This window comes from Eptatretus burgeri, chromosome 6, assembly GCF_056783735.1.
Source record: "Eptatretus burgeri isolate ZD-2024b chromosome 6, Ebu_testis_v1, whole genome shotgun sequence".
Lineage (NCBI taxonomy): Eukaryota > Metazoa > Chordata > Myxini > Myxiniformes > Myxinidae > Eptatretus > Eptatretus burgeri.
Window position 1 is genome coordinate 113,111,470 of NC_140966.1, and position 14,971 is coordinate 113,126,440.

At 45.6% G+C, this 14,971-nt stretch overlaps 1 protein-coding gene across 3 annotated transcripts in view; it reads left to right on the plus strand.

Annotated features, from left to right (window-relative positions):
- Nucleotides 1-14,971, plus strand: part of LOC147025652 (adhesion G protein-coupled receptor B1-like) — a 182,989-nt gene that overhangs the window by 28,400 nt on the left and 139,618 nt on the right. For all 3 annotated transcript variants that reach the window (XM_085886856.1, XM_085886858.1, XM_085886857.1), the window contains exons 2-6: nucleotides 5,367-6,123; nucleotides 6,257-6,343; nucleotides 12,748-12,912; nucleotides 13,549-13,713; nucleotides 14,661-14,825. In XM_085886856.1, the coding sequence (XP_085742982.1) occupies nucleotides 5,367-6,123; nucleotides 6,257-6,343; nucleotides 12,748-12,912; nucleotides 13,549-13,713; nucleotides 14,661-14,825 (1,339 nt within the window). The remainder of the gene's footprint in view (nucleotides 1-5,366; nucleotides 6,124-6,256; nucleotides 6,344-12,747; nucleotides 12,913-13,548; nucleotides 13,714-14,660; nucleotides 14,826-14,971) is intronic.

Sequence of the window (14,971 nt, forward strand, 5' to 3'; positions counted from 1 at the left end):
CACTGGAAATAACATCGCTGTGACTTGATGTGAACGCTTTCTTCCTTTTTGAAGCAAACGAAGGATTATTGCAAATGTGGATTTGTAATATAATTCATCAAGGTCCTTCCGTTTGATGTCACGCAGGAACTCCCTCTTATAATACAACATCGAGGCTCATGGAAGGATCACCGTCGTGACGGTGAGGGTAGTGGGGCAACGGTTGAGCAAAGAAAGCAAAGGAACAAACCAACAGGAGATGAGGAGAGAGGTGGAGAAGATGAGTAGGAGGTAGCAGAAAACTGGATGAAAGAGGATGCAGTTAGGTATGGTGAAAGGGGTCTTTATCAATGTGGGTTTAATATTGATTGCATAAATATTCCATTTGGAAGGAGGAGGAGGAGGAGGAGGAGAGGAGGAGGAGGAGGAGAGGAGGAGGAGGAGGAGAGGAGATTGGGACCACACTTTGTGCAGAGCGTTGGTGCTGCTTCAGCAGTCTCCTTGGCTATTGGGCAAAATCTTGGACGGGTCACCACTCCGACACAGGATACCAGCATGCTGGCACTCATTTTGCCAACCTCAGAAGGATGTCAGGCTGTCAACCCCACCTGGTATTAATTCAACGGCTGAGCATGATTTGAATTCAGGACCCGAGGATCCAAAGCCCACCACCCGAACCATTAAGCCAACACCAGGCTTATTTGGAAGGAATTCTTATAAATATTCAATTTGGGATGAAACATTCCCTCTGGAAGGAACTCCCTTGTACGAACCCCCTTAGTCATTACCCTCACCAGAGGAGAGGGAATTGCTTTTGGGTCCATTTGTGTGTTTGTTTGTCTGTCTGTTTGTTCCTTGTAAAAATCGAAGATTTTTTGAGTGCATTGGTCGGTTGCGTGTTTCCACGTTGGTTGCGTGCTTCCACGTTGGTTGCGTGCTTCCACGTTGGTTGCGTGCTTCCACGTTGGTTGCGTGCTTCCACGTTGGTTGCGTGCTTCCACGTTGGTTGCGTGCAAGTATTATAAAAATAATAATGAAAAAATACCTTCACAAATCTTCCCTGAAAGCTGAGCAGATCGAAGCAAAACTTTACAGGTATTACTGCCTATCCATGAAGAGCAAAACGTTCACACATATGACGTCATAGGTCACATGGTTTGGCAGCCATATTGGATTTACCCTTAAACCGATAAAAATGTTTTTCTCCAGAATGGCTGGACAGATCTCGGAGGAACTTTGCAGAAATGTTCCCTAAGTCTTAGGGAAAACCAGGGTATTCATGAATAATTTATGTCACATGGTTTGGCAGCCATATTGGATTGAGTGAAAATCTTCAAAAAAATTCTTTCTCTTGTGACCGGATGTGAAATCAATGGATGTGAAACTTCAAAATTGTGATCAAGTGTTGATAGTGAATATATTGTTAACGGTTCTCGGAACCGTATGCATACAACATACAGGTGTCCCAAGTCAGTTATTCCGTTAAGTATATGCGCAGATAGAACCCCTCCTTGTGTGTAGTGGGAAAGCAAAAGGGGGGTGTGTTCCGATGGCTTTTAGTTAGATTTATAAATAATTTCTCCCCTTTTATTTTGAACCACAGTACCTTCCTTTCACTTTCCGAGGCAAAATCTTTGTGCAGTACCTTCTTCTCACCTTCCGAGGCAAAATCTTCGTGCAGTACCTTTTTAGCGAGTCTGGACACGCGTGGAGTGGGCGGGCTTCCCGGCATGGCCGAAAACCCGCCCAGAAAGGGCGGACTCCATGGAAGCTCTGGCCAACCAGGGCGGTCAGTGACGTCTGCGTCGTCAAGGCCCGCCCCGACCTTGGGGATCTATAAATTACGACACCATTCTCAGTCTGGGGTTCTTTTCGGGGCTCGTTCGTTCAGAGAGGGTGAGCTGGAAAGCGAGTCATCTTGAGAGGGTTGTGGGCAAGTCGGAGAGTTCGTTGAGAGTGAGAGACCCATAGACTCAGCCTCATCGCGGGAGATACCCAATGATCCTGGGTGCCTTGGATCCCACATCGCGGAGCCAAGAAAGGTTCGCACACTGTTTGTGACTGGTCTACCCTACGACATCAAGCGTCGGGAACTCCACCTTCTCTTTCACACTTTCAAGCCCCGTTCATACCTTGGACTCCACGCTCTCCACCCGGGCTCCTCCGCGCACACAAGAATTCCACACTTGTGGCTGTGGGCCGAACTGCGCCCTCAGCTCACTCCCTCCCTGGCTACAAAAGTCCTTTGCCATTCATCTGGGTTTATTTCTGGTGAGTCGTCTGGTGAGTCACACTGTATAAGTGCTCTGATCATTGCAAATGTTGCCTGTATTCTCACGATAAGTCTGCTCTGTGTCCTTCTTTTGTAAGTTGATTGTAAATAAATTATTGTAGAAATGTTCCCAGTTCGATTTTGTCTTGTCTTTCATTGGTCCAGCATGGTTCGGATCTGAGTTTAGCCGGGTCTTTATTCCCGATAATCTGTTCATTCCAGCCGTATGTCCTTGGCAGTTCCGCTCGGCTGCATCCGATCCGGAGTTGGTAGTTGGTACTCGACCGAAGTGGTAGAGTGATTCGGTTGGGGAAAGGCGTACTGAGGACGTGGTTCCCCCGTAGTCGAAACCGCATGGTTAATTAGGTAAATTGATTGTAGACAAAAAGACCCTTTGCCACGCAGTTGAAGTGTTGGTGTCCAAGGTCGGTTAAGCGACCCACCGTGTCACGGAATTATCCGTGAGCGACGGCCTACAATTCCGGGAGTGTGGTGGGGGGGGGACGTAACTTCCCCCACCGAGCGGTTGTTCTCGCCGTCGGACCCCAACCCGCAACAATATGTTTTAAATTTCAACCTGATTGGATGCATGGTCTGGCAGCCAGAATTATTTAACGTTTTTGAACTGTTTTTCTTTTCATTTTTGAATAAGGCTCACTTGGCTGCGTGTCGATGGGTTTGAGGGTGGAGGAGTAGCAGCTGAAATGTGAATCCTTTCCAGGTTCCTCCTGATGACTTCATCTTTTCTTTTTGCTTGTTTGGGATCCTTCTGATTACTCCAATGCAGGACTCTACCCATTTGGTCTTCCATTTGATTTGAAAATAATTAATTTTAATCCCATTCTGAATTCAATTGAATATTAATAAACATCATGGGTCAGGGTCAAGTGTCCAATCAAAGCAGGGATGCATCGAAGCGGGACGTCATGGTATCCGGTCATCTTTGCGATCTTTGCTCTTGGTACAATCTTTGCTGAAGCTAATTAAGTGACTCACTTGACGTAACGATAATTTCTGGTTCTAAAGTGTTTTGCCAAGATGATGTGACAAGAGCACCTTTATTAGCCCCTGTTAGACTTGATCCGAAATGGGGGCTCAATGATTTGGTCTCGATTTTCGTGTCCGTGCGTGCGTGCGACTGCAGCCATATCTCGGACATGTATGGACCGATTTTATTCGTACTTGACACAAAGACAACACATGATGATATACATATGCAAATCATTTTATTTCACATTGCCATCAAATATGGCTGACTGGTGGCCATTTACTTGTAAAAAATACAAAAATAAAAAAACCCCGGTGTCAAACACATCCAACCATTTTTCGCACAAGCGTTTACCAATCGCTGTTCAAACTTGGCTTGCAGTTACTGAATGATGGCTTACATTTGCCCACCATTTGGTTTCGAGATCAGATCTAAGATAGCCGACTGGCAGCCATTTTAGTTGTAAAAAAAAATCCGGTGTTGAACATGTCCTCAACCATTTCTTGGACATACATTTACGGATGTCGTTCAAAGCTGGCACAAAGATAACGAATGATGGCTTAAATATACACGTCACAGTTTTTCCAAGATGGCCGACTGGTGGCCATTTTGTTACTTAAATGTGTCCCCAACCATTTGTCAGATATGCATGGTCCAATTTTGTTCAAACTTGGCACAGGCACAGGACATGATGGCATACACATGCATTTCGCTTTATTTTGCGATGTGATCATTGGGAAACAGGCGGCCATTTTAGTTGTACATTAATATGGGCTAGCCCTCCAACTCCATCCAGCAAAATTACTAAAACAACAGGAGTGATGACAATTTATGTCCTTTTTTTATTTGTTAACTATGTTCTACTACTGATTTACAAATGTTGCAGTGCAAACTTTATCGATGTGCTCACATTGTATTGGTACTGCACATACTTTATGGATGATCTGGCATTCTAAATAGTACGTATTTTATGGAAATGTGTGTGTTGTTGCTGTCTGTTGGCCCTGTGCCTGCCCTGCACGAACAGGACAGCAGCACGCAGACAGTCAATCGACCTCCCAGGCGCAAACCAGAGATTCCTCAATTCCTCAGATTCCTCAAATCCAAGATGTTGTGGTTGGGGGTGGGGATGGTGGGGGTGGGGATGGGGGGGTGGGGGAAGGAGTGGGTGGAGGGAAAGAGCCGGTTCATTTGGAATGATTGGCGCACTGATTGTGACTGTGCTTCATTGATGAATCCGGGCAGCAGGGAAGAGTGGGGAAGGTTTGGACCCTCACTTCCATTGGGGGAGTACGACCATCACGAAGAGGCATCCCCGACAGTTCATGCATGTGTATTATTAGTACGTACTTTAGAAATACACAACCTTGATAACATTCCACCATTCCACCATACCCATTAGCCCTTGAGCAAATGTTTCTCGTGACCCGCTCCCATCAGGCTAATTGGCAGTCAAAGTCCTGCCCACCCCTCTGGTCCCTTGCTATTCCTTTGCAAAGGAATGCAGTTTTGCATACTTTTCGTGGAATCCTTTCAACCGATCAAATTTTTGATCAGTTTGCACTTCCACACGATAAAATGCAGCAGATTCGTGTTTAAACCAAGTTCGTAGCTTAAACCAATTTTGAGTTCGGCTGTCAGAAAAGAAGAACAAGAAATTAGCACTTTTGGGTCTCTTATTTTTCGAGTTCAGCAATGATGTCCCAAAGTTTAACAAGTGTTATTGGATGGGAAACTCTCCGCAGATGAATGGTAGGTAACTTATATGTTTATAAGTTTTATCTTGGTCGATGTTTTTGAGGATTTTTGTTGTATTGAGCAATAGAGTATCTAGGCCATCCCTACATCGGATGTCTCCTGACTTCTTGGTACAGTTGGTGCACAGCCATTATGAACATGATCTTTATTCCCCCATTAACCCTTCCCTGTCTGACCCTCTTACTTGCATGTTACTGTGTTTCTTCCCCTCCTCTCACCACTTTTCCCTTTCGTTAATTCTCTTGCTTGTGTCTAAAAGTTGCCCTGCTGCCCTACCTTTAGTTCATGACCCCCATTATCTTGCTCTTCCATGAGCCTCGACCTTGTAGAGAAATATTATTCTAGTCATTTTGACTGCTGTTCCTGCAGGTGCAATGTCAGAGGATGCGAGCGGCTGCTCCGTTGGGCTTTTGCATCCTGCTGATCGCCAGGCTGGACCTGGCCCTGGATATTGACATTAATCACCCTTCTTGCTTAATAATCCTTCAAGACCACTTCCATGGTGTCTTCAGCTCCAACGATATTTATGACAGGAACGTGACCTCTTGCCAATGGATTTTGTTCAACCCTAAACCCAAAGGTCTTTCTGCCTTTGTCAAATTAAGTGTGAATAGCCAGCACTCATGCCAAGCTTTTAGCATCAGGTTGACTCTCGCGGACAGCCACCGGTCATCTGGGAACACCAATATAACTATTGAGCTCTGTAATGAAGAGGTGTACAAGCGCCCGTGGATCTCACAATGGGACAACAGTAATATTGCCATCACCATCAGCTTCAGCGCAGGCAGTTGGTCAAGATACCAAGCAAACCAAACTAATGGAATTGCAACGACCAACGAATGGCCAGTCGGAGACTCGGTTGAACTATCGTTCCTTTTCCTCGATGTTCCACAGCCAAATGAAGAGGCTTGCAGTGTTCTATGTGGCTGGCTAGAGTCCTGCCAGGGTGCCAGCCAACCATTCTGGGAATGTGGCGCCAGCCTGGCACTCTGCCATTGCCCCGGAAGTGGATTTGTTGGACGTCTTGGAAGTAGGTTTTCATGGGAGCAACAGGTTGGAGCACTTGGATGTGATGAGACGAAGGATGGGTGTCTGGCTGCAAGCCATTCTCGTTCGACTAACCGAGGTATGTATGTAATAATAATAATAATAATAATAATAATAAATTATCATCAGAATTCTGATTGCTCACACTCTACCCTTTTCCCCCTTTGCCTGCGTGTTTGCATTATTTGGTGCTTGTCCATGTTTGCCTGTAGCGTTGCAGAGTGAACCAAGGTGGTTCCGCAGGGCGATGTCTCTCCAATTTCCACACCTGGACTCCTTCCCAAGTCTCGCCAAGCTGGGTACTCAACATCAAAAAATGGGATTTCTTCATTTCCCACTGGAAACTCGTAACCTTCTCCTTCTAAATTCACTTGTATTCCTATAGTTTCACCTGTTGTTTATCTCTTTAAATCAAAGGTACTTTAAACTTTCTGTTTTCTCAATGTACATTTCCATTAGTCTTGTGAAGTTTGTCATTATGCTCACTGTACTCTGAAATTAAAGCATAGGACAAATAAACAATTGCAGATAAAAAAAGAAATCATGGAATCGTTTTGTTGAACAAAATTTAATCTAAATTTTTCACTCATCAAAGTAGCCACCTTTTGCAGATATAACAGCCGAACATACTCATGGCATTCTTTCTGCAATGGAAATCAAATATTGTTCGGAAAGTTCTTCCCAACAGTGGTGCAGAAGTTCCCACAAATGTGTTGCACTTGTAGGTTGCTTTGCTTTCACCCTTCTGTCCAGTTCATCCCAAACCAGCTCGATGGGGTTTAAGTCTGGAGACTGTGCTGGCCATTCCATGATTTGAAGCCTACCGTCTTGTTCTTTTCTTCTAAGGTAGTTCTGGCATAGCCTGGAGGTATGTTTTGGGTCGTTATCTTGCTGTAGGATGAACACCTGACCAACTAGGCATAGACCAGAGGGTATTGCGCGGCACTGCAAAATGCTGTGGTCGCCCTTTTGGTTCAGGATGCCAGTCACTCTATGCAAGTCACCGACTCTGGATCCAGCAAAAGAGCCCCAGATCATCATACTTCCTCCTCCATGTTTGATAGTTTGTGTCACACACTGAGGAACCATCCTTTCGCTTACTCGACGGCGTACAAAAACCCTGCGTGATGAACCGAAGCTTTCAAATTTGATTCATCGGTCCAAAAGACCTTCTTCCAGTTTTCAGTAGTCCACTGGCGGTGCTTCACTGCCCATGGAAAACCTCCTTTTCTTATTTTGCCATCTTAGCAATGGCTTTCTTGCTGCCACTCGACCTGTCAAGCCTGCAGCTCAAAGTTTTTCTTCACAGTTGAAACTGAGACTTCCTTACTTCGACCAGTGTTACGCTGTGCTTGAAGCTGCTGTCCTGTGAGATGCCTATTACGCAAGCTGTTGACTCTCAGAAACTTGTCTTCTGATTGTGTTGTGGCTTTGGGCCTGCCAGACCTCTTCCTGTCAGAGTTTCCTCCAGTTTCCGAATGCCTTTTGATGGTGTAGGAAACTGTACTCACTGACACCTTGGCTTACTTTGCAATTTCTCCAAAGGAAAGACCTACAATTTTAAGGATTATCTTAGTATGTCTGTCTTCCTTTGTTAATTGTCTTTTTCTCACCATTATGATAGCAATATACTACTTACTGCAATGCAATATTGTCCAAATAATGCTTCAGAGGGTGAAGCAACACAGTCTGTCCCAACACTGCTTTTATGCAGTCAGAGGGTTTGTAACTAATCAACAAAAGTTAGGACACCTGTAGGAATTGTTTGCTAAACTTTCAAGGCTTAATTTACTTCCATTGCTGCAGAACAGCTGCAGTTGCTAACTCATTACTTGTTCCCTGAAAAGGGCTCTTTTTAACAACTCTGAAATTTACATTATGTTTTCATTTTTTGGTAACCTAAACTCTTTTTTTATACCTTTGAAAGTTTACCGCTTATCTTTGTACCATTTCAGGTTATTCACTGGACTTGAACTGTTTAAATTTCAGTAAAAACTGGAAAAATGGGGGTGTTCTAAAACTTATGACCAGTAGGGTAGATAATATGCAAAAATGGAGAAAACTATAAAATGATGTTAAATCTCCGTGACCATGGTGTATAGTTTGACAGCACCAAACAACTTTCACATTGTCATGCCTGTTATTTGCGGACGCGTGCTCTGCAGGGCTGGTGTGGGCCACGCACAAGGCACAGTGGGTACAAATGTTCTGGGCTGGAGAAACACTGTGCACAATGCATGGCGATACACGAATGATGTAGAAATGGTCAATACGTTAGAAACTGCAATAATTCTTGTCTGACTTCTACTTTTGAACACACACGCACGCACACGCACGCACACAAGCACACACAATTTTATTGTGAGTAAACATACACATGCAATTCTGACAACTCTACACCAAAAAACCCCACCCTTCCTTGCAAACTCTGTCCCATCTTTACTCCACTCCCTGCCCACCCTCCAACTCCAAGTTCTCACCTTCCCCTCCCAACCATAAGGCAACACTCAAGCCTTCAAACCCTCCATGTCCCCTCTCCCACTGAAAGTCTTCAATTCCTCCTCCCCCTTCCAAAGTTGTCCCATATATATTCTCAGCCGCCTCCTGCTCATAAAAGCAATCGGCCATTTCCACATCAAAACAGCGGAATATGTAAAACGTTTTCTGCTCCCCGATCATACGATCAATGATTGCACAGAAACCTGTCAGGGGCCATTTAAAAATGACACAACGCATTTTTCTCCCAAATCTGATACCCCCCTGTAACGCTTCAACAGACGCCCACAGAAATATTAAGTAACACTCCATGAAGACACCCCCCCCACCCCCCTCATTCCACACCTTCATTCAGGGATGTTTTTACCGTTGCTGTTTTCAGTTACTACAAACTATATTTGAGAAAGTAAAGGCGGTGCAGTGTACCTCGATAAGACAAGGTAGCAGTTGGGAAATCCCTGTAATGACATCATCAGACTAATCAATTGCCATGATGATTAGTCTGATGTTCTAAATATGTTCAATTGCTTTACTTTAATTTACAAATGAGATTAAGTGTTTTGGTTGGAACAGCAAAGATGGAATTTAAATGAAGCAAACAGTGGGATACAAGACGTAAACTGTTCGGTCTGGTGGACATAAGCTCTCTCTCGAGCGCCGTTCTGGTTATGAAAATAATTAGAGAAGTTTTACATCAAAATACCACTAAACGACACATTTACCACGTTCTCGCTCGATGGTTTAGCATTCACCAGTTGTTATTGTAGAGTCTTTCTTCAATGTTGTCCTGAATGTTTCAAACACCAGGTATTTCCTGCACTAAGTCATCAGGAATCCCAATGATTAAACAGACACGAAGTTTTGTTCCATGTAAATCGATTATTAGTTTTCCAACGACGCCATTTATGTTATTCTATGACAGCAGGATTAACTGGAAGGGCACTCAGTGGAGGACATACCTCCGCCACGCAATGCCTGATCCACGAGAACATATCGGTTCTAAATAAGAGAGCGGTGTTCTTCATCTTCTCATTGGCACTCCAATTTTGTGGTCCTTTCCTCTGGTTGGGCCATCTTCAAAATCCCAGCATTTGGTAATGGCTGCCAACAGTTCAGTTCGAGTTCCCTTCAGATGCTCCATCTTGTACCCTCTCAAATGTTCTTTGTTCCCTCAACATTTTCACAATAGGGTTCTTCCCGACATCTTTGTTCTTTGTTCTTTTCACATTTCTTTCCATCAGTTCTAATTCTTACTTTTTCTTTCATCTCTTTTACTCCTTCTATCTTTCTTTATCTATCTCTCCAAGGAGAAGTTCATTTTTACAGAATTTTTTTCTGTAAGCCTCACTTGGCTGCGTCTCGATGCGTTTGAGGGTTTTGGAGTAGCGGCTGAAACGCCAATCCTATCCAGGTTCCTCCTGATGACTCCATCTTTGCTCTTTACTTGCAGTATTTTGGGTTCCTTCTGATAACTCAATACAGTCGTTCCATTTGATTCTAATGTTTCATGTCCTTTTGTTTTAAAATTAAGCTGCGATGGCACCACTGAGAGATGTAGAAAACGAAGCACCAGGCCTCCTCCACCACCACACATGATGGTTCTCACCACTGAGAGATGTAGAAAACCAAGCACCAGGCCTCCTCCACCACCACACATGATGGTGCTCACCACTGAGAGATATAGCAAACCAAGCACCAGGCCTCCTCCACCACCACACACGATGGTGCTCACCACTGAGAGATATAGCAAACCAAGCACCAGGCCTCCTCCACCACCACACATGATGGTGCTCACCACTGAGAGATGTAGAAAACCAAGCACCAGGCCTCCTCCACCACCACACATGATGGTGCTCACCACTGAGAGATGGAGAAAACCAAGCACCAGGCCTCCTCCACCACCACACATGATGGTGCTCACCACTGAGATATATAGAAAATCAAGCACCAGGCCTCCTCCACCACCACACATGATGGTGCTCACCACTGAGATATATAGAAAATCAAGCACCAGGCCTCCTCCACCACCACACATGAAGGTGCTCACCACTGCATGCTATCAACAAGATTTTACAGATAATGTTCATCCCCATATTATATTGCTCACCAAGGTTGATCTTGTTGCAGTTCTGCAAAACCGCATGCCTCTAAGGCAATGGCACCCAACATAGTGATCCACAGGCAGTTATTTCATTAGTATTCGTGTAGTTAGTCCTGCCCTCATGTCGAGTGGGTTAAAGGGCAAAGTGTGTTGTGTGGGTCTCGTAGTTAGGTCTAATAAATATCTCTGATTCATACTCTGACCTCTACTCTAACCCTTTCCTTTTAGCCATAGTACATAACAAGCATGCAAGCAGACACGCCATTCAATAGACAATTGTTTAAAAGCACACCACGATGCCTCCCGTGGCTTGGATCATCCCCATCCCCGTTGCACACAAGACAGCCTGCTCCCAGGAATTTGCGCGCCATTATTTTATTCAAATCTGCGCGCCAATTCCCATCCGGCACCTCACTTTACTCCGCACCTTGTTCACCAAATCTCACCACTTTGACCACAAACGCCTCCCACTCACGGGAAAAATCTTCCCACACCCCCTTGTACCTCTTCATCATTACAATTCACCACTCTATTTTGAGGAGCACCACGCTACGTCGGATTGTCCTCAGTGCCGCGCGATGCTCGACCACGCAACAGACGCTAATAGCTCCACCGCATCTCACCGGGAACGTCCCGGGTGAGCGTCCAGAATTGTTGCAACCCTCATTCAGTCGACAGACCATGGCAAGACCCAAATCAACAAGGAGGGGTCGTGGGAAGCGTGATCTGGGAGTTTGGTTCGGGTCCCGGGTGTGCATTTTGGCTCATGGTGTAGCTTGTGGGTGACGGAGAAAATCCGCTGCCATCCGACATTCAGACTACACTCAGTGTACGTTCCGAGCCGGGGTGCCGGCTCAGGGAGCATGCCCCCATGTTAAGCCAGGAGCTCCGAGCCATGCCGAAGCTGGTAGGCATCTGAGCCGGTTTCCGGTTCCGGAGCCTGGCGGGGCATGGCTGGAGCCAGTGTGGCCTAATAGAGGAGCAGGATTTTGGCCACAGTGCGTCGCTTTCTGGTCCTCGCCCCACCCTTTGCCTGGGGCTTATAAAATGGGGTAGCACGGAGCCGTGAGAGTGCACTTCTTCTTAGAGAGCTTCTTCTTCTTTGAGAACCTGATCCGAGGTGACTGCTGTCCTTTGAGACTCCCTGCCATGCTGTAGACATCCTGGCGCAGCCAGACGGACCAGTGTGGAGCGCTCATTGCCATGCGCCCCGCGAATAAATAGGCAGGAGATAATGCGCCATATCACAAGGTGGAAACGCTCAGGTAGAGCATCCCCCTGAGGTACACGCTGCACATACAAACCTTTCCAAGGCGAGGTTAGCGATCTTCCTCCTCATGCATCTATTCTCTCTATATACACCCCTCTATCCCGTCTTCTGTGAACGCACAAAGAAGAACATTACTGACTCGCAATCCCATTTTCCTCTGGCATGACACCGCACCCCTCATGTCGTCGACATAGTACCTCTTCATTCCCACACCATAGACACCGAAGTTATAAATAAATGTGTTGTATAGAAATGTTCCCAGCTCGTTTTCGTGTTTTCTTCCATTTGTCCAGCACAGCACGCACCCTCGTTTAGCCGGGATGTTATTCCCCAACGATGTGTTTCCAAGCCGGTCCGTGCTTGGCAGTTCCGCTCGGCTGCACCTGATCTGGTGATCCGGTTTGAGCAAGTGCGTACCGAGGTCATGTTCCCTGGTAATTAGATCACGTGACATTTAGGTAAATGGTATTCATTAGATGGAGGACCTTAAATCACATGGTTGAGTTATTGGTGTTCGCGGTCAATTAGCGACTCGCCACGTCACAAAGTTATTCGTGTTGTGCGATTCCGGAGAGTCTGGTGGGAACTCGAGGTAGCTTCCCCCCTCGTGGTCTTCGCCCCAGACCCCGCGTCTGCAACAATATAAACAGGTACAAATGGTCTATGAAAGTTGTGTTTGATGTTTGGAGGACATTAAAGAGTTAGAGCGATTTTCATCATCATCATCATCATCATCATCATCATCATCATCATCATCATCATCATCATCATCATCATCATCATCATCACTCGTGTTTTTCCCAAACCTGAGTAATATTACCTTGATGTGCATGCAGGAGAGGAGGTTGGGGAGCAGTGGTCAGAGTGGAGCGTGTGTTCTGTGACCTGTGGACAAGGTTCTCAGGTTCGAATCCGAGCCTGCTCTCCCGCTCTCCAGGGTCCACCATGCGTCGGTGCAATCCGAGAGAGGCATCCTTGCATGCTGTCACACATCTGTCCAGGTAAGCATCACGTGTGTGATGGAATGTGCTCATTGTATGCATCAAAATTACTCTGTGTTCATGTCATTTACATCCCATTTTACTTGGTATCCACATTCGATTCACTCCGTTTGTTCACATCTCATTACCCTCATTTAGCCAATTTGCTTAATCTCATCTCGTTCGATTAACTTGCTATAAATTCAACATCTGTATTTACTTACAATCCACAAGCAGTTTACTCGATCTATCCACATCTCATTGACCTAACCTTTCCATCTCCTGTTCTTCTTGTAATTTCACATTTACTGGCTCGGGCATCCAATGATGTACTAGGTCGGGTGCAAAGACCGCACGCATGGGATACCACCCAAAGCCCAAAGTGGCTGTAAATGAGACAAACAACTTGAATGTAGCCCTTTTTACAGTTTGATTCCTTTTGGGACAAATATTGAAGTTGGAGATTTGGAAGTGAGGTCCCGGCCTCTTAGATAACCTGCCAAACTAGTCGACCATTTGCAGTTGACAGTCGTGTGATGTCTGGTGTATCAAAGCACTGCAAGCACTAAGGCCGATGACCCTTTGTATTGGATTGCATGGGAATGGATTGGAATATTTATCTGCGACTGAGCTGCAATCACCATGCCCCTTGCCAAGCACACGGGGCCTGGGAGGTGTGGACCCAATGGAGTTTGTGCTCGCTCACCTGTGGTCGTGGAGTCCGAAAGCGCCGTCGGGTCTGTAACCTGCCTGAGCCTGAAGGTGTCCCGTGTGAGGGTCCGGGTACTCAAACCAAGGTCTGCAATGTCGCTCTCTGCCCAGGTGTGATGTCACAGCACCGTACGTTGGATTTCTTGTTGGAGTGAATGGGACATGTTTGAAACTGGAAACCTGCCATGACGGTTGATATGTTGTAAGCGAAACACGACTGCACGTTGTATCACGTATGATAGCATACCAATGTCCTAAGTCTACATTTTCTCATAATACCGATTTCTTCCTTACTCTCCATTCCTTATGTGATACTGTTCCTCACCCCATTACTCACCAATATCATCCAGTGAACTCGAGAGTTTATTCGACACGTTACCCCCACGGGGTCTTGAGAAAAGGGACATGGGAAGGGTCTTTTGGACTCTTGCTTTGCGTTCCCAAGTACAACCGCCCTCAGACTCGGAGTCAGCAGTAAATTTGATTGGTCGACACAGGGTAAAAAAAGAATTCCCAAGTACTGATAAACTGGAGGTTTTCGAAAGTGCAAAGAAGGCGATTTGTGTTCTGCAGTGTTCAAGTATACAAATCCATTTTAATAAAATAATAGTTTTGAAGGTTGTAGAAAACAAAACAAGACATTGAAGGGGAAGTTTACCGCCGTTGATGCACCCTCATTTACACCACCTTATTTAGCACGTTAAATTAGTTGTTCATGCTTGTTTTTTGTGTCCTTTATGACATCCCTGAAATAAAAAAAACCAGTACCTTTCCTGTTTGGAATGATTTCCAATTTTGTTTTACTGCCAGATAGGCAGAAAGGCTGCAGCGATTGCTTTACCATGCAGTGGGAGACTCCGTATAACTTGCCAAATTCAGAGCCAAAGAATTGCTAAACTGCAGGTTTGTGTTCAAAAGAAAACACTCAATTGAAATGTAGTAGTTCCTCGATCATAGAATGACAGAGTGAACCAAGTGCTTAACCCCACTTTGCGCTACGCGAGCAGGGTAACAGGTGTTATGATGACTCCATAAAGGACGTGTGCTGTCTATCGCAGTGGATGGGCATTGGGCAGAGTGGGGCACCTGGACTCGATGTTCCGTGACCTGTGGATCTGGGACCAGGCAGCACGGTCGGGACTGTGTTTCACCTGTTCATGGTGGAGCAGAGTGCACAGGCCAATGGAGCGAGACACAGAGCTGCACAGCATCGCCTTGCCCTGGTCAGCTTTTTACCAATTCCTTCCCTCTCTTGGTTGTCTGATTGGCTGTGTGGTTTGCTGATTGATTGTTCACCCATTCGGCGGTTAGCCTATGGATCCTATTGGAGTTTAACCCGATTCGTACTTGGATGGGAGATCTCTGTGGA